Source organism: Lissotriton vulgaris, chromosome 5 (genome assembly GCF_964263255.1).
Source record: "Lissotriton vulgaris chromosome 5, aLisVul1.2, whole genome shotgun sequence".
In the NCBI taxonomy this organism is placed as follows: Eukaryota; Metazoa; Chordata; class Amphibia; order Caudata; family Salamandridae; genus Lissotriton; species Lissotriton vulgaris.
Window position 1 is genome coordinate 1712027971 of NC_141693.1, and position 26767 is coordinate 1712054737.

The following is a 26767-nucleotide window of genomic DNA, read 5'->3' on the forward strand; positions in this document are numbered from 1 at the left end:
AACTCCGGGAAAGTCCCTGGGCCCAATGGGTTCCCTAGCGAATTTTTTAAGAATTATAACTTAGTTAGGCGCCCACTACAGAGCTGCTCTGGAGGGAGAGAGGTACCCTTCCCGCGGATTGGCGACATGCCGAGGTGGTGGTCTTTCAGAAACCGGGCAGGCCCCCGGAACAGCACGCGTCGTACCGCCCGATTTCTCTCCTGAATATTGAGGCTAAGATTCTGGCTAAAGCGCTTGCTAACAGGCTCCTGCCCCACATCATGGAGCTTGTTCACCCAGATCAAGCCGGGTTTATGCCCGGTAGGGCAACAAGGCATAATATACGAAGGGTACACGTAGAGCTGGCAGCGATTCAGGGCACTGGGGTCCAGGAGGCACTCCTCTTGGCAGATATTGACAGAGCCTTTGATTCCCTGAGCTGGACTTATTTATTTGCGCTTCTGCCTCGGCTTAACCTAGGGCCTCACTTTTTATCCTATATCCTATTTGAGACGTCCTGTTCTTTCTCACGCAGCTTGATAGGTCGGGACCGCGCCTATTAGAAATTATGCAGATATTCAGCGAGACCTCAGGTCTCTACTTAAACCATCGTAAATCGGTCATCTGAGTACTGGGGAATGGCCCAAATGTCAGGGAGTGGGCGTTCACGCTGCAAACGGCGGTATTAAGTATTTGGGGGTGTTCATCTCCGCGAGTCCCGCGCTCTCCTGGGAGCGCAATTTGATGCCGGTTTGGGATTGAGTCCGCCTGGACATGAAGATGTGGTCCCGAATGCCCCATACTATATATGGCAGATCGGCCATCTTTAAGATGGTGGCTCTCCCCCGATTGCTCTATCAACTGCAAAATCACCCTTACCCGATCTCGCCCCAGTGGTTCCGACAAGTAAATTCAGCATTGGGACAGTATTTGTGGGCCAGGGGGATGGTGCAGGTAGCGCTGCGCACCAGTTTCCTATCCACCTATGATGGGGGTCAGGCAACCTCCGACATATTGTCGTACTATCAAGCCTCAACTTTCAGTTCTAAATGAATAGTGGTATGGAGATAGGGGGGGATTCGGCATATGCTCTGGAGAGACATCTTATGGAATCCACTACTGTACATACGGTCCTCTATGCGCCGCGGCTGCGAAGGGGACTGCCCCCGGCCGCCCAGGTAGTTTTGCAAGTATGGAGACAGGCTCTACGTCGTATGGGATGGTGGGATAAGCTGACGCAAGAGACCCTGCTGTGGCGTAACGGCCGTCTGCCTGCTCTGGCGTCCCTCCAAGGCTTTGGGGGCTGGGATGCCATCGGCATCTCGTCTTTGGGAGATGTGATGTCAGGGACGACGCTCAAATCCTTCCAAGATTTGCGAGAGGAGTATGATATGCCCCAGTCCCAGTCCCAGTTTGTTAGGTACCTACAGTTCCGCCATGCCATCAGGCCGAGTCTTGAGGGTCTGGATTCCCTACCGGAGTTTAGCCCACTGGAGGCCAAAGTCTTTATGGGGAGGGGGGGGGGGGGGGGGGGGGGGGGGAAATCTAGTGGACAAAAAGATCTCCCGGATTTATCGCACGCTGGTAATACATTGTTCAACGATGCTTCAGAAGCTTCGGGAGTCGTGGGAGCGTGATGTAGGGGCGCTTGAAGGAGGATTGGAGGGAGGCACTGGTGGCCCCAAGAGGCGCGGCAATAGCGATCAGATTGCGATTGATCCAATTTAAATACCTGCACAGAGTGTACTTTACAAGGGAAAGATTGGGGATGCAATGAGGCCTGCCCGCCACAGACCGTCTCAGGTGTGGTTAAGAGAAGGGGACATTGATACATACGGTTTGGAGCTGTGATGCACTGGTTGGATTCTGGACTGGGGTGTGGAACTGTATGGCCGACTTGTTGGGGTGGGAACTTCCTCGCACGGCAAGTTTAGGATTACTACACGTCCTGGAAGGGGTGGGGGTAACATATATAAGAGGCATGTACTGCTGTTGGGCCTTACCATCGCCAAGAGGGATATAGCCAAGGGTGGAAGGACCCCCGCTCTCCCTCAGTTTCGGTGTGGAAGAAGGGCCTTGATTTCTGTATGGGGCTGGAACAGCCAATCTTTATGGCCCGAGGGTGCCCAAGAAAACATTATAAGATATGGAAGCAGTGGGCAGAGTATCAGGGCCTCTGGCTGGAGCCCCCGATGGACCGGGAGATGGATCAGGAGATGGGATAGGCGGGTCAGGAGGAAGGGGTACACATGATTTTGGTTGGTGATCGTGTTGGGGAAACTGAGGTGCTGTTGTGCGATCGGGGTGGGTGGGATCCGGGTAGGGGGTTTGGGGGGGGGAGGGAGGATGGAGGGGGGATGTTTGGTCACTTTGAAACATTGAACTCTAAAATGTTGTATAGATTGCCAATTTCGTGATGCCTTATATTGATGTGCAGTTAACTTCGGTGTGCGAGGTGCTGCCTTTACTGTGTGCGAGGTGCTGCCTTTATGTGCGATCTATCAATAAAATCTGTTTTTAAAAAAAAATGTTCAATTTAAACTTAGTAGTAGGAAGCTGAAGATCCAAAAGTTCTGCTGCCTTTTTAATCACTGTGTGGTAGGGGACCACATCCTTTGATGGAGAATTAGATGTAGGCGAAAGTTCCCACTCTGGTGAAACATCAAGGCCACTTGCTTCCCTTAATTCTGTAAAATAGTCACCGGAGTCTTGAACCTCACCTTCCTCCATCTCCTCCAACTGATACCTCTGGTCCTCTATAACCCTCTGGGCTTCTCTCCTAGACCTTATTCTAGGAACCGGCGTCGATGGAGCCAAGACTGACTCAGACGGATTCGGAGCTGGCGTCGTACACGGATCCGTCGGCACAGCCTGCGTCGAACGAGGTCGAGCTGTCGGTGCCGGAGAAGATGGAAACTGCGTTGACGTCCTCGGCACCGGGAAATTCCAAGACAGCGCCGCCGGAAGAAATGGCATGAAAGGGGACTGGTCATAGGCCTGAGAAACCCCCAGATTAAACGCTAATGGACCCATGGGGCCCGAAGGTGCTCCAGAGGGGTACATAGGTCTATGGAAAACTCCATACATCGCATTAAGATAATGCGATGGATCCTGACCCGGGCCAGGGAAAGTAGGAAAGGCCCCTGGGACAGATTCTGAAGCAGGCGTTACCGTGTTCGGGCAGCCGACGGCAGAGCCAATGGAGTCGTCTGCCCATCCGGCACAGGAACCACTTCTACTGGAGCCAGAGAATGTACCAAAGTCGGTTAAGGAACCGGCGTCGGAGATCGAACTGGAGAAGCTGCAGGAGAAGCAGATCTTGCGGGAGAAGCTGGATTAGTGGGAGAAGCAGCACGAAGTCCTTACGGTATCGACGAGTTGGAAAGGTCCACTTCGGCGCCGCTTCTTTATCAGAATGGCCTTTTGAAGAATGCCTCTTCTGCTTGTGCTTCTTGGCTCTCAAAGCATGACCCAACGTAGACTTCGAGCCCGACCTCGACCTGGAACAAGCCCTCAACCTTCTTCTACCTCTTTTCTCCTTCCTCATCCTTGCCATGAAGAGCTTCGCTTCTCTCTCCTTTAGTGCCTTCGGATTCATTTTCCTACAGCAGGCACATCCCTCGACGTCGTGGTCCGCCGACAGACACCAAACACAATCCTCGTGTGGATCTATAATGGACATAGGTCCTTCGCACTCCCTGCAGGGCTTGAACCCGGACTTCCTCAACAACATACTTGGAAGGAAACAAGAAGCACAGGAATACAGCCAGTTATCAAGTGAAACTACGAAGAGTCCTAGAAAAACCATTAGCGTTGACAGTGCAGAAAAAAGGGAACTGACGTCATCATGCAGACGATGCTCTCTTATGGCTCCAGTGCCGTCAGCGGAGTCGCGAGCGGAGCCATGGTTCTGTGACGTCGTCTTCATCTGAGTGGATCGCTACAAACATTTCCGAATGCTGCTGGCGCAGGGCATATTTACAAGTTGAGGAATCCCCTAGCCAGATGTATCCATCAGAAACATAACTTACTAAGTCCAAAGAAGTGGTTGTAGACCAGGGCTAAGATGAAAAAATGCTACAGTGGCATAAACACAGATGTTCCAGATTTTTTGAATTCTATAAAGCTATGTATATGTAAATAAATGCAGGTCAAGCATGACTGCGGGTAAGTTCATTCACTCCAATTAGGTTATGTGTATCGCCCTATCTTGTTATGTATATGTATCCTCTCTGACTACGTATTTCTGAAATGACATGGTCATGTTCTGCAGTAGCTTAACCATTGCGTGTAGTTCAGTTATATCAGGTAGACAGCATGCTGTTTTTTTCATTATGTGTCAGGATGGGGGGGGGTTCATCTGATGGAGTCAATATGCAGTACATGGGAAGCGGTCACCGACCCATCTCCAACCGGGGAATTGCATCTTTAAGGCCCGTCTCCCCTGATCAGAGGCGATATACCCAACGTTGATCTCGAATGTGCAGATTTTTGGTGATATCAGTTTTCTGCCTTTTTATAACTTCCAGGACCACCCATTTTAAATCGGTGTCTTTATGGTTTTGTTCTAGGAAGTGTTTTTTTAGTTTGGTATTCGACTTCTTACATCGGATAGTGCTCCGGTGTTCATTGATGGGGATCTTTATTTTCCTAGTGGTCATGCTCACGTACATGAGATCGCATGGGCACATGAGCAAGTACACCACATTCTCAGTGTTACAATTACTGGAATCCTTCAGCCTCCATGGATTATTCGTGCCTATGTTCACTTCTTTGGTAGTGTATGTGAGTGAGCAGGCCACACAGCTTTCACACGGAAATGTCCTGTGGGTCTCTGATGATTCCAGAGTCTAGTTTGTTCTACTCTTTCTTGGAGCTGTGTTTCTGCGTGAACCAAGTCATCGCGTAGGCTCCTTTTAAAAGCAAAAAGGAGGGGTGCCCACTGTTTGTGCACGGTTTAAAATGTGCCACTTCTTCTGTATGATATTCTGGACTTTGTTTGATACGGGAGTGTATGTAGTTACACATACCACTCTGTTTTCTCCAGGTGTTGTTTCCAGAAGTGCATCCCTATAGTTGTTCCTGGCCCTTTTCTTCACCTTTCTGGCTATTTTTTCGGGTTGTGTCGATCCAGTAACTTATTTTCAAGTTGTTCTGCTTGCTCATTATATTTTTCTGTACTTGAACAGTTCTACATACTCTGAGAAATCGACCCACCGGAAGGTTGTGCCTTAAGGCCATTGGGTGGAAACTCTCATATAGAAGTAAACTGTTCTTATCAGTGGGTTTATTGTGTACTTTGTTACAGATACCTTCTGTTGTCATTGATATGTCGAAGTCAAGGCAGATAGCGTGGTTTTTATTGTTGGAATGTGTAAATTTAAGGTGCTCATCCTTTGTATTTACCCATTGTACAAATGCGGATGCTTCTTCTAGGTTCCCATGCCTTTAACTTGCGCACAAGCACACTATGCAGCATATTGGATGGACCCGCCCCCCGTACATGCCCCACCTTGCCATTGAAGATGGGTACATGACCCCAACCGCATATATATTTTGCCTATCTCAGCGCCCCCGCTATCCAGCGACACCTCGCTTCCACCACAGTAAACTGCACCATCAGCGCTTACCGGACCTTGGCCCACCACCTCCATATACCCACAATGTATTCACTCCTACTGCCCCATCAGGGTAGACTTGATCTCCCACTTGCGCAGGAAGTTGGATGCAGTCAATTACTCACCTTCCAAAACGGGGGCGAGCTCTACGTGAACAGACAGTTTCGCACCAGTGAGGAATTCTTCGGTGACACCTCCCCCACTCCCCTGGAGCGATTTCTACATCAGACTATGACAAGACATGCGCGCCCTAACCCCATGCTTCCCACAAGAGCCCCCTATTCTGACCGAGCTACACGCTCTCCTCCAGAAAGCTGCTCCAACACATATTGTGTCGCTGTTGTACCGCACCACCCAACACAATAGCTCCCACACCTCCCAGCAGCTCACGCGCACTGGGACGAGGACCTTGACTCATTCACTTTAAATACCTCCACCGTTCCTACTATACACCTGCTCGACTGATGCACCTTCACCTCAGGGACACTGACTGCTGTGACCGGAGCGTACTTCCGGCACCTTGCTACGACCCCCTTGTCACACTTCTGGGATACACAGGTGCACTGGCCGCTATGATGCGGATATTCATCTCCTTGTCACTCCTGCTGGCCAAACGACGTGTCACCTGTAGATGGGGCAGAGGGCGGGCGCCCAAATTTAAAGAATGGCTGCAAGATCTTATATTTTGCCAAGACCAGCTGCATGTATATGCGGGACTCCTGCCACCCTCCTCTCGCCCCTGTGACATCTGGGCCCCCCTCCAGACGCATCTATCAGTGCAAGCCACCACTACTGACACTGACGAGACAACACGCTCAGAATGATAACTTGACTCACACATGGGACATGGTTCAAATTCCATTGCAGTTTATTAGTCTTATAATGGATGCCTTACACTGTTGTAAATGCAGAGAACAATGCTAGACACTATATGGAGCTAACAACAATCCGCTACTATTTATAAGTGCAATACGCCCTGGCAGGCGTTTTAAGTGGCAATGTTTCTTTTTTATGGTTAATTTCAGGGCTTAACCTGGAACTCCATAAACAAAGTTAAAAAAAAAAATGTTTAAAAAAGTTTCCATGCCATACGATGAACAAGTCATCAATATAACGTTTCCAGGTTTTTAGTTGTGCCCCAAAAGGGTTATTCTGATTGAAGAGGAGATAACCCGCTGAGCACATAGGCAATGAATCAGAAATGAGCCGATCGGCTCATTTCAGTTTTCAGTGTAAAGACGTCGGTGGATCATTCGTGCCAATCGACACTACAATGAAACAAAGAAATGCCTCAGGCAGCTGGGGAAAATCTTACCCAGCTCCAGAGGCTCAAAGGAAATAAACAAATCCCTCTGCTGTTCACAGCAGAGAGATTTCTTACAGCTGTGCCAAGGACACAATGATTACGTCCTTGGTACAGCAGCCGAGGGCATAACCATTACGTCCTTAGCACAGAAGGGGTTAAAATGATGATACAGCATGTTCGAGGTTTAAAAAGAGACACCTGATAATATCATACCTTGAAAGACATGGTGTAAAGGTGCGGATACTGCAGGAGACATCTGGGAAAGGTGACCACAGGTTTTGTCCAAACATGGGGAGAGAGAAAATTCGAGGGGCGGTTATCTTGATAAAGAAATAACCATGTTTTAAACTGATGCATCTGCAAGAGGACCCACAGGACAGGTTCCTGTATATGGTGGGTATACTGAACTACTTTTATACGTATGTGTCAAACATTGAAGGGGAGTGAAGGACCTCTGTAAGAATATTAGATTTATACTCAGCAGTGGGCAGAGTAATGTTCAACAAGCTTGCTGCCTTTTTAATAACAACGTGATGGCATCACATCCTTGGAAGGCACATCTGACACAGAAGCCAAATCCCACTCAGGAGACAATTCAAGTCCACTGGCCTCTCAGGTCATCAAAAGGATCATCAGAATCCTGTAACTCCCCTTCCTCAACATCTGCAAAACGATACCTTTCTTCCTCCAATAGCCTCTGGGCTTCACGCCTCGACCTTTCCTTCATAAACGAAGCAGACGGAACCGGAACCGACTCAGTCGGGGCCGGAGCCGGCGTCGAACCCGAAGTCAGGCGAGGTAGCTTCACCCGAGGCCTAACAGAATCCTGCCTCGGAGCCGTGGGCACCGGCGTCGATGGATTCGGCTCCGACGGCTTCGGAAAATGCCACTGCGGTGCTAGAGCCGGCATGAAGGGCGCAGGAGCATAAGCCTGGGGAACGCCCAAGTTAAATGCCATAGGACCCGTGGGAGCAACAGGTGCACCAGAGGGGTACATCGCCCTGGAGTAAACTCCGAACATTGCATTCAGGAACTGGGATGGATCCTGACCTGGAGCCGGAAAGGCTGGATAAGGGCCCCCTGGTTGCTCGAGGATGCGGAGTCGTCACAACGTCGATCTCCTCCTCGGCCTGTGGCACCGGGGGTCGACGAACCCGCTGGCACAAACACCTCAGTATCACCAACCTCCTCCACCACCCCTTCATCCTCCCGACCAGAAGGATTAGATGGAACCGGAGAAGGGTTCGCTTGCTGCTTCGGCGACTTCGGACGCGAAGCCTCACCATCAGTGTCCTGAGCTTCCGTCGCCGAAACCTCCACTTCCTTACAAAGTAGCCTCAGTTGCGACCTCGAACTAGAGTCCTTTCCTGAGTGATGACGTGACTCATGACTCACCTTCTTATGCTTCTTCCTAGAAGACTTTGAAGCATGTGCAGATGACGACTCCGATCGCGACCTCGATCGAAACCTCGACCTCGAACGCCGAGACCGAGACTTCGAAGTCTTCTTATCTTTCTTGTTTTTCAGCTTTGCAAGGAGGAGCTTCGTCTCCCTCTCTCGAAGGGCCTTCGGAGTCATCTTCTTGCACGATGGGCAGTCCTCGACGTCATGGTCAGAGCTTAGACACCAGACGCAGCACTCATGCGGGTCAGTTATAGACCTAGTCTTGCCACATTCCCCGCAAGCCTTAAAACCAGTCTTCTTCGAAGATATCGACAGAAGACGAAGATACAGTGAAAATAATCACAGAGTACCAAAGTTACTAGAAAGCTACTGTACGATCCCAGAAAACCGTTAGCGTCGACGACGTGGAAAAAAGGGAACCGACGTCATCACGCCGGTGTGGGCCTAATCTGGTGTCGGTGATGTCAGCGGAGTCGCGCGCGATGCCGTGCCTCTGACGTTGGTGCGAAGCTACAAAAAGAATTTCCGAAAGCTGCTGACGCAGGGGGATATTCACAAGGTGAGGAATCCACTGGCAGATGTATCTATCAGAAATGACGCCAGAGAGTTTTCTGAAGAGGTCATAGCAGTATGATGACCATGTAGAGCACAAATTGTTATCTGGGGTGGGGATTTCAACTGGACTACGCATTCCACACTTGACAGTAACACCCCCTTTAGAGTAGACCATCCAAAGTCTGAAAGGCTGTTGAAACATATACTGGATAGAGGCAGGCCGAGAAATGTTTGTAGTTTGAGGGGTGAGGATAGAGTGTTCTCTTACAGTACATGACACACGTTCCCTCATTGATTTCTAACTCACCTCACTGGATATGGGGCATTAACTGCTATACACATTAATTGGTCAAATTCCAAAATGCTTCCCCTTATGAATGTGCCCTGTAGACAATTTAATGTCCCACTACGATTGTTCGAGAGACGGGTTAGAGATTTGGGGATTTTGATAAATACAACTTGTAATTCAAGACATTTATGGTCCAATATGGGACAAACTAAGTGGGTAGACTCAGCGCTGGATAATGGAGCCACAGTCCTTGGCTGGCAGAGTTGCATTGATTAAAATGCTAGTATTCCCTAAATATCTCAATCTGTTCAAAAATATTGCCACCCCTCTGAGCAAATACCTGAAATTTAGAATAGCGAAGTTCGGCCTGGTAAAAGTGAGTCATCTCTTTATAAACAATCAATTTGTGACATTAGAGCAATATGGGGTTGCCAGGTAAATGACGGACTACAACATGCTGCTCCAGCCAGATGGCCCTTTATTTATGTATTTCTTTGCTTCCTTGGACAGCTAAGATTACAGAGGCATATGTGAACTACCTCTTGTCAGACTTTCTTACCCTCAACAATATACTGGACTTCTCCCAGAATGGCTTTAGGCCAGGTCACAGCACGGAGTCGGCTCTCCTGGCTGAAACAGAACATCTCTGGTCGGCCATGGATGCGGAGCCAACATCGGCGTTGATCCTGTTGGACTTAAGCGCCGCGTTTGATACTGTATTGTATGAGATTCTGTTGAGACGCTTGGCAGAGGTAGGAATTACAGGTCAGGCACTGGAGTGGCTTGCTTCATTCCTTCACGAGAGGTCTTTCTCTGTATCACCCCCCCCAGTTTGCGTACAGGAAATACTGTATTAAACGGTGCCACAGGGTTCCTCCCTTAGTCCCCTACTTTTTAATGTTTATGTTCAACCACTGGCTGTGTAGCCTTGAGTAGGGGCTTGACCATGGTCTTGTATGCTGACAGGGCCGGACTGGCTACCAGGCAGTTTGGAATGCTGCTGAGCTGGGGGCTGATTTCGTTCATGGAGACCTGCGCGTCCTAAACAAAATTCTTTTAGCTTTCATTATTTCAAAGCACACGCAGGTCTCCATGAACGAAATCCGCCCCCACTGCAATGAAATCAGCCCCCAGCGCGGCAGCATTCCAAACTGCCCGGTAGTCAGTCCAGCCCTGCATGCTGATGACACTCAGTGGTGGCACTCTCCAACAACACCGAGCAAGACGCCCTCAAGTTTCAGGGCGATCTTGCGGCAGTGGCAGAGTGGATGACTGCTAACTGCCTCCAACTGAATTCCAACAAGTCGGAGGTATTGGTGGTAGGCAGAGACCATGGTCTGTGGAGTGACCTTTAGTGGCCAGCAAGTCTGGGCACGCCCCCTTCCCCAAAGCAAGTAGTAAAGAACTTAGGGGTTTGGTTGGACTCATCTGTAAACTATCGAGCCCAAGCCAAAAAAACAGCAGGGACCCGATTTGGACTACTACGGAGGCTCAGGCCACTGATGGGCTTCTTTGATGCCTCTAAACGTCAGCTCATCATTCAAGCGATGGTCTTGACGAGACTGGACTATGCCTGTTCCCTCTACTTAGGGTCTAACAAAGAAAGGTTCAGAGGCTGCAAAGGATACAAAATGCAGCAGTTAGAACAGTCCTAAGCTTGCGGAAGGACTGCTCTGTGTCCAGTGGCATCCGTCGACTCCATTGGCTTCCGGTGGCCAGGCGCATTGATTTCAAGGCACTATGCACCTCTTTTAAGGTTTTGAAATCTGCCACTCCGCCTATTCTGGCCAATCTCCTCATCATGTGTTCCATCAAGCCCCCTTCGGTCAAAGGGCCAGCATTTGGTGGTGGCTCCTCGGATTCAAATAGTCCGGGGGGCGGGCAGCTGCTCCTTTCGTTACAGAGCTGCCATGCTATGGAACACACTTCCTGTGCAAATTTGGGGACTTAACAACTGTAGGAGAGTAGGGTCTGCAATCCTATGATCACCCAGATTTTTTGCTTTTGTTTCACTGGTTTACGACTTTCTCTGGCTGTGGGCCTGCCAATCAGACCCACAGCCTGGCTGTTCTCTCTCTAAATTACGACATGTACCCTAGGTGCATTTACCAATTGGTACTGGGCCACCTTATCAGACCCTGTAACTCAGGGCATAGGTGTACCCAGGGCCTACCAGGGGCTGAAGCATGTATTATGCCACCCCTGGCTGGCCTCCTAAATTTGACACAACTGGCTGCATGACAGCTGGGGCAAAGTCGTGTAAACACCCTTTGCTGTAGATATAGTATACCTATATCTAACCCTAAAAATGGGCACACAGATTCCTATCAGTCACTCCTATGGCAGGCCTTAACAATCCTGAAGGCAGAGTGCTTGGAATCGTGTAAGATGGTGCTCTGGCATGAGCTGAGCCTGTCTGCAGCTTGCGGAACCAAGTCCTAATAGCTGTTCCATGATAACGCATACCATATACTCTTAAGTGCATTATAATCCTCGCGGTTAAATGCTATCTTTGGTATTGCTTTATCAAAACATGTCGAGTAAGGTGTCATACGAATTGGAATACTAACCCCTCGCCAATTCTGGCGACGGGGTTAGCATTCCCCCCTTCTAGAGGGACACGACATGTATGTAACTGTGAACCCCGGTTAAAGTTAAACGAAGCCTCAGCTCCACAAAATGGATGCTGCCACCACAGACACGAGTCTGACCCCCTGCAGCTGGGAGTCCTTCCAGCGAGGGGAGCCTGGACAAAGGGTTTCCTGTCCGGGCGGTGCTAGCACCATCCCAGACAGGGTTTTGTGTATCCTGGGTAGGCAGGGCTTTACAGGAAGGTGACTGCTGAGTGGCACCCCGGTGCTCACTACGCATAGGCCGGCCAGAACCAGTTCCAGGGGCACACCAGCCCCTGGCCTGGGGAAGTCCAGCAGGGGAGAGGGGTGTAACCACCCTCCTTCCTGGTCCCACCCATAGGCAGGACCTAGTCACCGGGTCAGCCCCCTTTTTTAGTATAAAGATAGGAGCGGGCCCCCTGTTCAAATTAGATCATCTTTGGAATCAAGACACGACTTTCTTCGAAAGGACTTCAAGATTTCTTCTTCAAGATTCTCCCTTGTGGCTAAGGAGTATTTATTTATTTATGTAGTTTATAGAGCGCACAGCTACCCCCGAAGGGGTGTCCCGGCGCTAGATCCTGAGTCTCTAAGGGGGAATAGGAACAAAGAGCATGGGGAGCAGCAGGGAGAAATCAGAGTCCAGAGAAGAGCCAAGTTTTGAGTTTGGCTCGGAAGATGGATTCGGAAGGACAGAATCTCAGATCAATTGGCAGAGCGTTCCACCATTTTGCCGCAATGACACTGAACCCTCTGCCACCCATTCTAGATAATCTAAAACGGGGAGAGATCAGGAGGCGGAGGTCATTGGATCTCAAGGATCTGATGGAACGAGATATAGAGACGCGTTTTTTCAGGTAGTTGGGTCCGAGGTCGTTGATGGCTCGGAAGGTAAGGGTAAGGATCTTGAACTGGATACGGCTGGCCACTGGAAGCCAGTGAAGCTCCTTACGATACGCGGAGACTGATTGACGGTAGGGAATGTTACCAATCAATCTGGCCGCCGCATTCTGGACAATCTGAAGCCGGTCTAGCAGATACTGGGGGGCACCAGCATAGAGACTGTTAGCATAATCCAGGTGGGACGTGATGAGGGCATGGGTAACTGTGCGGCGGGAATCCAGAGGGAGATAGGGGAGTATTTTTTTGATCATGCGTAGGAGTAGTCACCCTGCATCAAGCGGGCACCATCAAGAACACTGCGGCCTGCTGCAAGTCCTTCCTCCGGAATCCGACTGCCCAGCTCGACGAGACCCGGCTTCCCTGGCACCTCTGACCTCTACTCACCTTTACAGCCAAGCTGAGAACCGTGAGTGCGACGAGACCTCGAGGGACCGACGATCACCAAGACTGCACGACTTCTTCACAGCAAGCCCACAGAGTATCCCTCTGGCGAGTGCTTTGGGGTCCGAGAAGCCCCGACCCTGAGCAGCTCCAGCACCGAAGATCAGCCCTCCAGCATCTCCACGATCGGCATGGGGCCCTTCTGCTTTTTGCTGCTCAACGCGTTGTTTGGCTACTAGCCCGTTGGCTTGTGGCCTTCCCGAACGACGCCCGACGACATCCAACTTGCTAGTCTGGTTGCTCCAGATTGGCCCTTGCTCCCATCCAAGAGAGGAGCACCCCGGACCCTCCTGGTCCACTCCAGACGCCATTTTGAGTCCACCGCGTGGGCTTGAATTAGCCAAGGCTTTGTTGCCCCTTCCTGGGTTCTTCGACGCCGACAGCTTCATCCATCGTGGGACAGCTCGCTCCTCCATCCTGGTTGCCGACAACGCCTCCTGGTTCGTGAGATCTGCAGAGCACAGCGTCGCTCACTCACCTAGTCGAGGTGACTACCATCCGGTGCCCTCCTGGTACCACCTGACTACTGGCTAGTAGTCACGAACTTGGTCCCCTCTGCTTTGTCATCTACCTTCGACCCAGGCTTGGGTCCATCGATCTTTCTTCACTGGTCGCCTGCCAGCAACTTCTTTCTTCCAGGCTCCTGGTCCGGCAACGAGGATTCCCGACGTCTTTTGAGACCTATGCAGCTGCAGCCCCTGGGCTAGGTAACTTCGGCATTTCGGTGCCCCAGCATAGCCTCACTATCCAAGGGTCAGGATCCACTTTCGTTTTCTCCCTACCAGGTCGGGTTCGCCCGAGAACACTAACTTTGTGAAATCTAGCTACCATAGACTTTGTCCCGCATCACGCGTGAGAGTGCACACTCTGCACCTGAGTCCCCTGGGTCTCCTAGAAGTAATCTAACGATTCTATAGTCAAGTCCTAGCGATTCCAAAGCCTATTAGTACTGTACTTCCCTGCTAGTAATTTCGCATTCCACTTCCAGAGTATATGGTTTTCCGTGTCCCTCGGACATTTGTATATACTGTGCTAACTTAAGTATTTTCGTAAGAGTTTTGTTTTGTGCTTAGTACCCTGTCCTCATAAAGAGTACAGGGCTGTTGTGATTCTTAATAAATACACTGTTTATTTTCATAACAATTGTGTGGTGTCCTTTCACTGGGTGTTCAAGGGGTATATGTGTGGTAAACAGCTGGCTTAACACGCCCTCTCGAGTCTTTAGCCTTAGACTGCTCGTATCCACGCTACTAGGATAGCTGGTCTATAAGGTTGACTTACAACCAATCAATAAGGGTTGCTGGACTGATACATAGTGTTCACTAGAATAGTGAGCACTGCATATCAGGCCACCTTCTCACAACAACTACCTAGAATTCAGGAAGGCTATCAAGACTTTTCTCTTCCCCACTAACTAGCTGGTGTTGCCTTGTGTTGGGTCAGTCTTTTTCAGCGCCGGGACGCCCTTTTGCTGGGGCAGCTGTTATAAGACACTTTAACAAAACATAACATATTTTATGCGTTTTTATATAGCGCAGACTTTACCCGAAGGTCAGAGCGCTTCACAATAGGAACATACATGAGAAAATTACAAGTGATCATGTTACAAAAGCAAACGTTATAGGAGGCAATAGTGACAATTGTGCATGTATCGAGAGCAAGCAAAATACAAGAGGTAGTAAACGGTACGTTACAAGAGGGAAAAGTGACAAGTGTGCATGTTACAAAAGCGTATAGCGTACAAGTAGAGGTATAATACTGCAATAAATGGCAGACTCAAAACAAAAGAACAAACGTAACATTAGGCAATGGTGGCAATTGTGCGTGTATAAAAAGCAAATAAAATACAAGAGGTAGCAAACGATACGTTACAAGAAGAAAAGTGACGTGTGCATGTCACAAAAGAGTACAAAATACAAGTATATTACTGCAATAAATGGCAGACACTCAAACTACAAGAACACACTGGGAAGGCACTTCTATAGTCCAGGAGAATAGAATTTCCTATAACGGAAGGACTTCCTTCAGATAACAGAGAGGGTGTGAATTAAATTCGGAAGTGTCTTTGAAGAAAAACTTTGAGGTCAGTTTTGAATGCCTGGGAAGAGGTGGTGGTCCGGAGCTGAGGCGGAAGTGAGTTCCAGATTCTCACCCCGTTGCCTGAAAAGGATTGGGCCATCAATCTTTCCTTATCCCTGGTGAACCAGGAGGAGCTCTAGCCACTTACACAAATGATTATAAATTGCAACAGAAAGGGCTGGGTTTGCAGAATGTATGGGTTATACACCAACTGCTGTGCTGCACATAATTGTAAGGCCAATGGAAATTTGACTGGAGGTGAAAAATTACCCAGGAAGTGTGAAAACTCTGCTGTGCTCCGACTAAACTAGTAACTATAATCCATTGACACAAACTGCTCTATTTTAAATTCCTGAAGAGAATATATTGCTCTCCTAGTAACCTATAAAATAAATTTTGCAATGCCTTCCCACTGCATGAGTGACCCAAGCTAGCTTCTTCAACCTGGGTTGGGAATGCACTTACTGGGTGAAGGTGTTGAGGTGTCGAAGGCTCTTAGCAAAATAGGCAGCATGTAGATGGACTGTGTTCCACCAATAATGCTTTTGGGATATGTTGAAGAATTTCCTAAATCTATACAGAGGATGGTGTCAGTGCTGTTACTAATAGTCAAGTGAAGTGTGCTGCAATTTTAGATGCAAGGCCTCTGCCTCCGCCCCCCCTCCCCCACCCAAAAAAAAAGTATAAGACTGGTTACCAGATCCAGCCACACTGGGGGGGGGGGGAGATATACAGTGGAATATGAGGAGCTGCAGGTCCTGGAGGCACGACCAATGGACATTTAGAAACTACCCGACCTAAAATCCTACATCAGGCCTATCTCACCCCCCTCACTCCTAGCAAAATCTACTCGACACAAATAGGAGACAGAATGGTGCTCACCTACTTCAGATGTTATAGGTTTGCCTAGCTGTGGTAGTCTAAGTTGAATGAATATCTGGCAGCGATACCTCAGTTGAGAGTGGAGAGCACCTTGGGACGCTGCATACTGGTGCGACATCCTACTCAACAAGCATTTGCAATGCAATAGGTCTCGCATTAGGAAAGTTTGAGCTATTGGTCTTGGAAATGACACATTTTATATTTATGTGTTGGTTTTGAAAATAGCGAAATTAATAGCTTTGTCATTTACAATGCCAATACTTGTAACTTTCGCAAATGTGACACTTATAGCATTTGTAATGCAACAGGTTTTGGATTAACGTCTCTTTGTGACATTTGTAATAAAGCTTGAGACATTGAGAGAACATATTTGAACCAGTTGTTGTTGAATGGTTGCACTGATTGATGCTGTGGTACCGCGGAGAGATGTTGTGGTGCCCCCGAGTGATGTTGTGGTGCCCCCGAGTGATGCTGTGGTGCCCCCGAGTGATGCTGTGGTGCCCCCGAGTGATGCTGTGGTGCCCCCGAGTGATGCTGTGGTGCCCCCGAGTGATGCTGTGGTGCCCCCGAGTGATGCTGTGGTGGTGCGATAGATAGAGGGCGATAGATTGAAGGCAATAGATAAGAGTGAAGGCGATAGAGTGAGGGCGGTAGAGTGAGGGCGGTAGAGTGAGGGCGGTAGAGTGAGGGCGGTAGAGTGAGGGCGGTAGAGTGAGGGCGGTAGAGTGAGGGCGGTAGAGTGAGGGCGGTAGAGTGAGGGCGGTAGAGTGAGGGCGGTAGAGTGGTAGAGTGAGGGCGGCAGAGTGGTAGAGTGAGGGCGGCAGAGTGGTAGAGTGAGGGCGGCAGAGTGGTAGAGTGAGGGCGGCAGAGTGAGGGCGGTAGAGTGAGGGCATTAGGGCGGTAGAGTGGTAGAGTGAGGGCGGGAGAGTGAGGGCGTGAGGCCAGTAGAGTGGTAGAGCGAGTGCGGTAGAGTGAGGGTGTGAGGGCGGTAAAGTGGTAGAGTGAGGGCGGTAGAGTGGTAGAGTGAGGGTGGTAGAGTAGTAGAGTGAGGGCGGTAGAGTGAGGGCATAAGTGTTTGGCAGGAGCTGAAGAGGTGAGTGGCTGGTGCCTCTGTAAGGCAGGCCGACCCACCCAGCCCTCCAGACAACACTGTCTACAGGCTTACCTGTCTACACTGCTGCTTTGGAATCGGTGTCTAGTCAGATATCTGGGCTTGGGGGAGGGTTGCAGCTGAGCATTGAGACACTTGGGTAGACGCATGTACATCCTTTGAACAATCCAGGTATCCGTCCATGCACCAACAACCATGTATTCATTAAACCATCCTGTAAATCACTGATTTAATCATTTGTGCATTCATTTAACCACCCCTGAACCTGCATTATCCACCTACACATCCATTACCCATCCATGCATCAATTGAAGGTTGAGACCATATGTGCAGCCTGTGTATAATTTGTTGTTTTGCTGTTTTCCGCTATGAAATATACATTAACGGAGCTGTGTGAGGTCTCAGTTGTATCAGTCTGCCAACACTGCAGTCCAAGGCTGAGGGGCCTTGGCGGTGGCCTGTGGTTCCCCGTGATGGCAGTGCTGCATGCTACCGATCAGAACTGAGGTGATTGGTCGGGCTAGGATGTACTTTCATTGGGGCTGGTGAGATTTCTCGTAGAATGGCAAGTCAGGCAGACACTGAGGTGGGGAGGGGGCAGGGCTGGTGAGAAGTTAGAATATTTGTAGTTCCCTTCTCCCGGGGTGGGGAAGGGCGTTAGTTAGAAAGGATTAAACAAATAGTGCCTTCAGCGTACTGTCTGCGGGGCACAGTTATGTGTGCATGCCAGGTGTAAGGGGCAAGACGTTTCAAAACACAGCACATTCCAGGAAAGTTCTTTTGGTTTACTTGAATTTAAGATAAAAATGTCACTTTTACTACATGTCTCATATTAGCTTATGGCCGCCTGCTAGCTCGGAGCCGAGCAGGATGCTGGCTTCTCCCAAGGGTGATGGGAGATTTAAATGTGTGCAGGAAGGGTTTGTGTGTGGGGGGGGTGGGGAGGGGGAGAGACATAGTGAACACAGTGAGATGGGCTGGGTGAGGGGTAGCGAGAAGAGAGCCATAGTGGTAAAGTGAAGGTGAATTTGGACGCTAAAATTGACATTACGTCGGGGGGAGGGGTTATGGGGACGGATAGGCAAGCATGTGAAGGGAGGGTTGGTTAAGAAGGATGGCGCGAGAGAGGAGTTGGGGCGGGTGATGCGTGTATGGACGTGGGCAGCTTCTTTTCTATACTTACCTTTTTCAATCTTAGAAATCTTAGATCCGGCCACAGGAAGGAGTGGAGGGGTTCTCTGCCAGGATCCTGCGGTACTGGCTTCGATGCTTGTCCACTGGGAGGGTACCCGAGGAGTTCTGTAGGAGATGAGCCACTGTGGATGCCACTTGCATTGTAAGGAGGGGCTGGGGCAGAGTCATTCAGAGGTGCGGCGTGGCATCGAGTTGAAAGGATGTGTTGTACACTATGTTTAACCAAGTTGACCTAGCTGTCTATAATTTGAAAGACCCTATGGTGTAAACAATCTTGGACCAACCCGTATTTGCGATTTCCGGACAAACTGAAAAGGTCGCAAAGCACAACAAGGGGAAAGGACTGCAACGGAGAACGCATGCTGCTTATAATAGAGATTGTATTTTAGACTTGGTGGATGAGAATTAGTGCCATGCAGGATTGGGAGTTAGGAATGCTGCCAAATAAAATAAAAGTAATGTGTGCATACTCTGGGGTGGGTGGTGGGCGAAGGCACAGGAAGATGAAGTGAATTGGAAGCAGCTCCCTGGCGAGGAAAGGGTGGTAGAAAAATAAACATGCTTAAGAGCAGGTATTTTATTTAATAGGTAATTTACTTAGCCGTAGCATGTAGCTGGCAACCTTTACACAATCAACTGGACACGCCTGCATCTATATCACCATGAGATGCACACTCTGGGCGGGAGAGGGTGTTGGTGGAAGGCAGGGGGAGATGAAATAAAGTGTAAGCAGCGCTGTGGCTGCGGCGAGGAGAGGGCCGAAATAAAAACAAGTGATAAAAAGCCTTTGATGTGTGAAAGCCTTGGATGTGCGAGCGAGTGAGCAAATGGTGGGGGCCAGTGGGAGAGGTGAGGGGGGAGTCACGGGGAGATTAAGGGACAGAAGGCTAGCGGGCGTGAAGTGCAGGCGGGGGGCGGGGAGCAGAGCCTGTCAGTGAAAGGCTGATAGGCAGAAGCTCGTGCACGAGGCGTGCACTTCCGAAAATCCGGATCGTAAAAGTCAGCTTTGTGGATGGAAGGCATTAGGTCTCTCTCTACGCGAGACCTAAAAATGGAGAGTGTATGTTAACAATTTACATCATTAGCGTTGCTGCTGGCTAAACGTAGAATGGTTCACTGGACACAACCAGCTGGCCCCTCTATAGAACAGTGGTTTGGGGATGACAGCGAGTCATAGCTGCTAGTCCAGCCACCATTCCCTATGTTGCAAACAGACAAAAGGCCAAAGAGCGCATCAAAGACTAGAGTGTGATGGCAGACACGCTATTGGAGAACAACAGTAACCTGCCGGCTCCGACACCCCCCTCCACGAGTTTGCTGCCCACCACTGACTGATGTTGCTGCATGTGTGCCCTTGCTGCGCGGACAGCTCATTATGTGGGCCTACAATGCAGATGAGAGCAGAGTTTACTGGTGTATGAACTCAAAAGGGGCCCACTATGATTTCATATAAATGTTCTCTGCAGTACAGGGTCGCTTATCGTACACTGTTCTGCTTATTCCATGTTACAACATATACATTATTAATGTAGGATAATAATGTGTTGCTGGCACAGACAAATGTAAAATATGCCTCAGCCGGTGTTTAATGTTACCTTCACTTCCGTTTTATTTGAAACTCAATAAACCAAGTTTAAAAAGAATGTTTCTACAGCAAATTCCAGCCTTGAAAGCAGCCATATGCAAAACCTTGTTGTTGTTGTAGCAGTTGACTCCCAAAGTGCCATGGGTATGCCCAGAAGTTGGTCCAGTGCTCGCTGTGTCACTAGAATTAACCTCATGCGCGCTAGCGGAATTCCGCTCGTACGCTGAGATTTTTAAAAGCGCATGTTACGTGACGAGCTGGGCTCGTCATCAGCGTGCGAGGAGGCTACGCCATGACGAGCCCAGCTCGTCATCAGCGTGGAAGGGGTTAAGAATTACCTGGCTGCTGAGCCCTCTTCAGGGTAAAACAGGTCCAGTTCAATGGGCCTGACTTGGCACTTCGGCATGAGGAGCAGGCTCAAGGCTGATTTGCATGTGGCTAGTTCCAAACTAAGGCGGCTTAGTGGGCAAACTATGGACTGGGATGGGGTCCCGAGCAACTGTCAGGAACGAAGATTAATTCAAGCACTCCATACATCACCTTGTTGTTGCAGTTGAATGCAGTCATGTAATTGCCGCCAAAGCTTTACACATTTCTAAAGGACAATACACTGTACCACACCATTGCTATTTATCTTGATATTTGGTCTAGCTGTACATCGAATAAAACGGGCATTAAATCTGGTTAAATATTTATGTATTCATGTTTACTAGGCTCAAGAGCATCATACCAGCAACACAACAAGAGTGGAGATGAACATCTCCAAAAGACATGATGCACATGTAACACGGGCCATACGGTACACTACAAGAGTACATATTCTCAATATAATGACTATAGTGTGTCATGCACTTAGCCCAACTTTTTACCCGCCCATCCTATCTGCGGCACAGGGGAGACTTCACCTCTGCTCTTTCCAGGATTACTGACAGGGTGGTTAATCCAAGTCTGTGCCTACAGGCCAAAATAAGTGGAGCTGTGTTGACTGAATCCATTCACATCTCCACTGATCAGCTTGCGGAGGGGTATGGTTGAGAAGCAACTTACTGAGAATAAAGGCTTTGAGTTGTATTTTAAACACTGAAAGGAAGCTCTTAATAAGGTCAACTCCCACGCTCCCAAATTATCTGGCTTGAAGCTCTTAATAAGGTCAACTCCCATGCTCCCAAATTATCTGGCTTGCCGCTGACAAATCTATTATATGCTGATGACGTGGTACTGTTAAGTAAAACAAAGATCGGAATGCAAAGACTTCTGGATGCTACTTCCGACTACTCTAACGATAATGAGCTCCGCATCAACAACAGGAAGACGAAAATTTTAGCGGTGCACTCAAGGAAAGTTAAGAAACTGTCTTGGGCTTTGAACAATGAAAGCATTGTCGAATCAAATTGCCAAAGGTACCTTGGAGTCACTTTCAACAACAATGGAAAATACAAATCCCACCTAGAAGAGCAAAAAAGGAAGGGTACGGCACTCGCTTTTGCAATCGGACTAATTCAAAAGAAACTACAAGGCCCTACTCTTGCACCCACACTACAGGTGGCTCAGGCAAAAATCATCCCTACCTTAACTTACGGAAGCGAAGCATTAAAAGGATTGGACAGTGACCATCTAGACAAAATAATTACCAAGATCTACAGGTCTGTGTTCAAATTACCAAACCATACATCACCGGCACAAATTAGGTTGGAACTTGGCATCTGCAAACAACGATTGGCCAGAGCCATGTCTTTCCTCGTGTGCCGTCACAAATTGAGGTTATCAAAGGAGGGAAGTTTAGGATACCATTTGTGGGCCAGCATTGATAACAACTCATGGCGAGCAGGACATGAATACTGGTCAAACGGCTTAAAAACCCTGCGCCTAAATGACCTCTGGAACTTGCACGCTAGTCAGATGGAATTCAAAAGGCTAGCGAAAATCAGCACCAAACAATTATCAATAGTGGAAGACAAAGCCAGCCTTGCAAAAAGAAGTCATGGATGGATGACCCTTCAATCCTATGCCTTGCTAATTCCACAGCCGTACCTTACTATATCGTTCAGTGCTCGGACGAAACTAAGTTTTTTAAAACTGAGACTGGGAGTTATTAACCTGTTGACTCATTGGCCAAAATGGAAAAGAGAACATGGAAAAGTTCAATGCCGACTTTGTGGGACCCACAAAGAAGACATTATACACATCATATGCCTGTGCCCTCTACTATTGACAGAGAGACGGGTCCTACTTAAGCATCATTGGAATAGAAACATGATTAGAAGCTGCAGAGCAGCAGTTTTGGCCTGTTTCGACCCTAGGAACACTAAATTAAATTGTGCCCTAGTAAGATTCATGGAGCGCGCTGCAAAAAAACTTACTGAGCTGCCCAGAGTTTGCGATCCCCCATTGGAATAATGCTGCCAAATTTTACTTGCTGTTGCTGGCTTTTTATGAATATGACTTTTTAAAATGGAAGCCTCACTTGTTATCATCTATACATACTGACTTTTAATGAATTTAACATTCTAAATGCAATCTTGAACCTTTTAAATGTTTTGTATTTGCAATGGTTTATTCTTAAATCACGCAATAAAGATTATTATTATTAAAAAAAAAAAAACACTGAAAGGAAGGACAGCGTTCAAATTTCTGGAAGAATCTAGTTCCAGACTTTAGGAGCACATCCGGAAAAGGAGTGGTTCAGATTTTTTTCCTGAAGGTTGGAATTTTAAGAAGTAGCGAGTTATTGCTCCTCATCTGTCATGATTCGCCACATCGCTTCAGTTTCTTCTCAATGTAATAAGATTGGTCAGAGTGAATGAGTTTGTGCACTAGGCATGCAATTTAAAACATACGTCTTCCTTCAGTAGGCAGCCGATTTAAGGATGACAAGATCAGTGTGATGTAACAACACGTTAGTCCCCGTGATATTTTCCACAAAGGAAATTCCCTTGAGGGAGATAAAAAGTTAACACCTCTGGCATCTGCGAAAAATAGGTTAACAGGGAGGGGTCCACTTTCCTGCACAAGGTCTTTTCTCAGACACCCCCCATCTAGCCACCCTGCTAGCAGTACAAATACTTAGGAAGTCTTGCACTAGAGGACATTTATTTTCACTTTTGGCAGCAAAAGAGTGGATTTCTCCGTCACTAAATCCATGATACGTCCAGTCATTTGGTCTCGAGGAAAGAACAGAAACCCTGGCAATTCGCCATCTTATTTTGTCTCCTGTGACTATGCAATCAGATTCTACTTGGCAGCAAGACAAACATTTATTTGTGCCTTATACATATAAGATAAATAACAACATCTATGTTTGATAATACATTTCTTTAGAACGGTTTTCTCTTTTTAAAGAACCTTTGCAAAGTATGTCATTGCTTTACCTATGGTTTATAACAAAGCAACATTGTGTGCATTTACTTGAGAATTGCCTTTCTACACAGGCAGCTAATATAGGTAAAAATGTATTTATCTTAGGAGGTCTTTTTCAGACCTCGCTCAAATTAAGACAGTTAACGCCTCACCCGGTAACCCATAAATAGTCTTCCTACAGAGTCCATTTTCCCCTAAAGAGAGATTTAAAATATTTGAAAAATCAATTTTCAGTACATGATTAAAATGCTATGTCATCTTCATACCCTAACAGATGCAACTTTTCCCCACAAAATCCGGTATATTGCGATCCCACATTAACTGCTATCAACTGATTCATAGTCTGCACTGGATCGCGTTGAATAGACAATGACACAAATACCTACAAAAACCCACGCAGGGAAATCTGTATTTGTCAAATATTAACTGAAGTTAATTTGTCTAGATTAAAAAATGTTTAATGAAAATAGAAGGAAATCAAAAAAGTATTACCTGCGCTTTATGGTTACTATAAAATGAATTTGTGCCCGCCATCATGACATTGCTGAAAACATCTCCAAGTCTTCCGTTTGTATCACCATTATTCCAATAGCGATTGGATCCTCTGTATGTATTTTTATTCTGAACAGGAAACATGAAATGAACCACAAATACAAATTATGATCTTAGCAGAGCAAAGCTTAAAAAAACATCTGCTTTTCTTGTATGGACGCACATTTTAAGACATTTTTAGGAATTTATCATCGTTAGCTCAATTGGGAGTAAATTAAAGACCATTGGCAGACTTGCATTCAGGAAAAAACATATGTGTGCGCTAGTAGGAGGAAAACCTCTTCAAATTATAAATTAAAAGGAATACATATAATCAATGTAACAAAATAGACATTAATGGTTGGTTACTAATACAGGCAATTTATATTTTCAAAGTGATATCCAAAAAAGACACCAATTAGAATATTAATGCAGCTCTTCTCCTTCAAATTAGGATGTAGACAATGCTTTTGGCAAGTAAAAACAAAAAGGTTAATTTTGACATTTACACATATTACGTTTTACACCACTTTAATGCTCGGATTACTTACCAGTAATCTTTATTTCACTCCTCACCTCACCATCTGTAAAGCTTTTTACCTTTCCATTATAGCATCAAATAGGCTCTATAAAACCCCTACCCCATCTCTATTACTGCCTGTCTGTTTAAGCCCCAAATAAAAGGCTGAGGAAAGGATGGGGGCGCAGGGATTGGGACAAGTAAGGAGGAATCTGCGTAATGAAAATTACCTGAAAGTCATCTGAGCATTACCTCATCATCTTCCTGTCCTTGTTCCATTAATTATCTACGGGGGGTATGCCAAAGCAAAAACACTTATCAGCCAAAAGAAGAAAGAAAACGGCAGTACACTAAACACATAGAAGGAAATTAATTTTCTTTTTCATTTACAACCATCTAATGACAGAAGCAAACTAAATCCATTGGTTGCTCTTAGCCATCAAACGCACACAAGGGAAACTGATACATGAAGAAAAGAAAAAAAAGAGAGAAGATGATAAGAAGGCGCTCGGTAGAATGCATGGAAGCCTTCAAGATATGAAAGTCAAAATCCAGTTTGGACCCCTGTGCAATATTCACCCTAAAATGACAAGTGTGGAAGGAGAAGACCATGCTGCAGTTCAGCAAGTGTCTTTAATGGAGATACCAGACCAATCAGCCCAATAAGCTGCCATACCTCTTGTAGAGTGAGCCTTGACCCCCCACGCACCTCCATACACTGTGCTAGGTAAGCCGAAAAGATAACAGTCTTTACCCACCTAGCACTGAGGAAGACTTCTCTTTTCGTAGGCCCGAAATTCACAAATAGTTTGTCAGAGTGGCGAAACTCAGCTGATTGGACAAGGTAAATCCTTAGGCTAATACTACATCTAGGAGGTAAATCAGAGAATCAGGCTAAGAAGCGTCCTGCTGCAGTATAGGGAGAACAATCTCCTGGTCGTAGTGAAACGTAGGATTAACCTTGGGAAGAAATTTAGGATCAAGAGACAACTCTGTCGTCAAGAATGTTCACATAAGATGGACGGCAAACCAGATTATTCAGTTCCAACAGTCGCCTTGCATAGGTGATAACCACCAAAAAGAACACCTTGAATAAGAGAAATTTGAGAGGAACCTCATGCAAAGGCTTATAAGGATCTCTCTGAGAGTGCGAAAGTACCAAAGGAAGAACCCAAGGAAGGAAAGAGGAACAGACCCTAGGTCTTAAAATCTTTAAACTCTTGAACAATCTGAAGGCCATTCTTTCAACTGAAGATAGATTGTCCCAAAAGCACCAGAAAGTCTTGCAGAACCAAAGAAGTTTAAGGGTGGAAACAGAAAGACCTTTCTCAAACCCCTCCTGGAAAAACTGAAAAATCTTGCATGTAGAAGCACAAACCGGACCTCTCCCTGCACCTACAATCAAAAAAACACCAATGGTGTTCATTTGCTTTATTAGTAGATGCCCTACTAGGAGACTGAAAAGAACGGGAAACTGACAGAGAGCCTCTTATATATATGAGACCTTCCATCTCAACCTCCAGACCGAAAGTTTTGTTCGGTGTCTGAACTGGAAGAACAGGATGGCTTAGGGGACATTGGTTCAAGGGGAGGAACCACTTGTTTTCCAGGGACAGGAATTTGAGAAGAGGGAACCAAGACCCCCTGACTCAAAGAAGGAGAATCAGGACCTTGGCTGGTTCCCTTAGAAGGCCAGCTAGAAGCTTTGGGATCCAGGAAAAAGAGCGGGGGGGGTTGTGGTTGGAGTACTGAAGGCCTGGAGGCCAGAGACTTGTAAAAGCATTGGTGTCCGATGACCCCCGAGTCTGGAACCTTGAAAATAAATTAGGGGGTTTGTGCATTCAGGGGACAAGCAAAGAGGTCTAGTACCTGAACGCCCCAGCTGCAGCAAATTTGTTGGAACACCTGGGGATATAAAACAAACTACTTAGCGGAGGGAAAACACCCAACTTAAATGGTCTGCCTGAGAGTTGAGCATCCCCTGGATGTGAATAGCCCCAAGACTCAGAAGATTGTTCTCTGCCCAAGTGCATTTAAGGGAGGGGAAACCTGTTGAGAGAAGAACTTGCTGAATTCGGGACTTACGTAAAACATTCCCACACAGTTGTCAACATAAACCGACACGGCCCAGACAGTTTAGAGATTTGAAAAGAAGAGCATTTCAAATTGCCCTCCACTCTTTCCAGTTCGAGAAGCAATTGCTGTTTGCTAAAGTCCATAGACCCTGCGCTGTCTGACCCTATAAAACAGCACCCCAACCCAAACTGCTGGCATCTGTCGTCAATATCACAGGTTGAGGCTGAAGGAGAGAAGTGCCTCTCTCCAGAGATTGCAGCGTAAACCACCAAAGAAGTTCTTGGTGAATTCTTGTACAAACCAGAATCATCCTTTCATAGTCGTC

The 26767-nt window shown here is 47.5% G+C and overlaps 1 protein-coding gene across 1 annotated transcript in view; it reads right to left on the bottom strand.

Annotated features, from left to right (window-relative positions):
• Positions 1 to 26767, bottom strand: part of MEIOC (meiosis specific with coiled-coil domain) — a 1038655-nt gene that overhangs the window by 1002725 nt on the left and 9163 nt on the right. The window contains exon 2 of the mRNA XM_086923891.1: positions 23808 to 23936. Coding sequence (XP_086780017.1) covers positions 23808 to 23936 — 129 coding nt within the window. The remainder of the gene's footprint in view (positions 1 to 23807; positions 23937 to 26767) is intronic.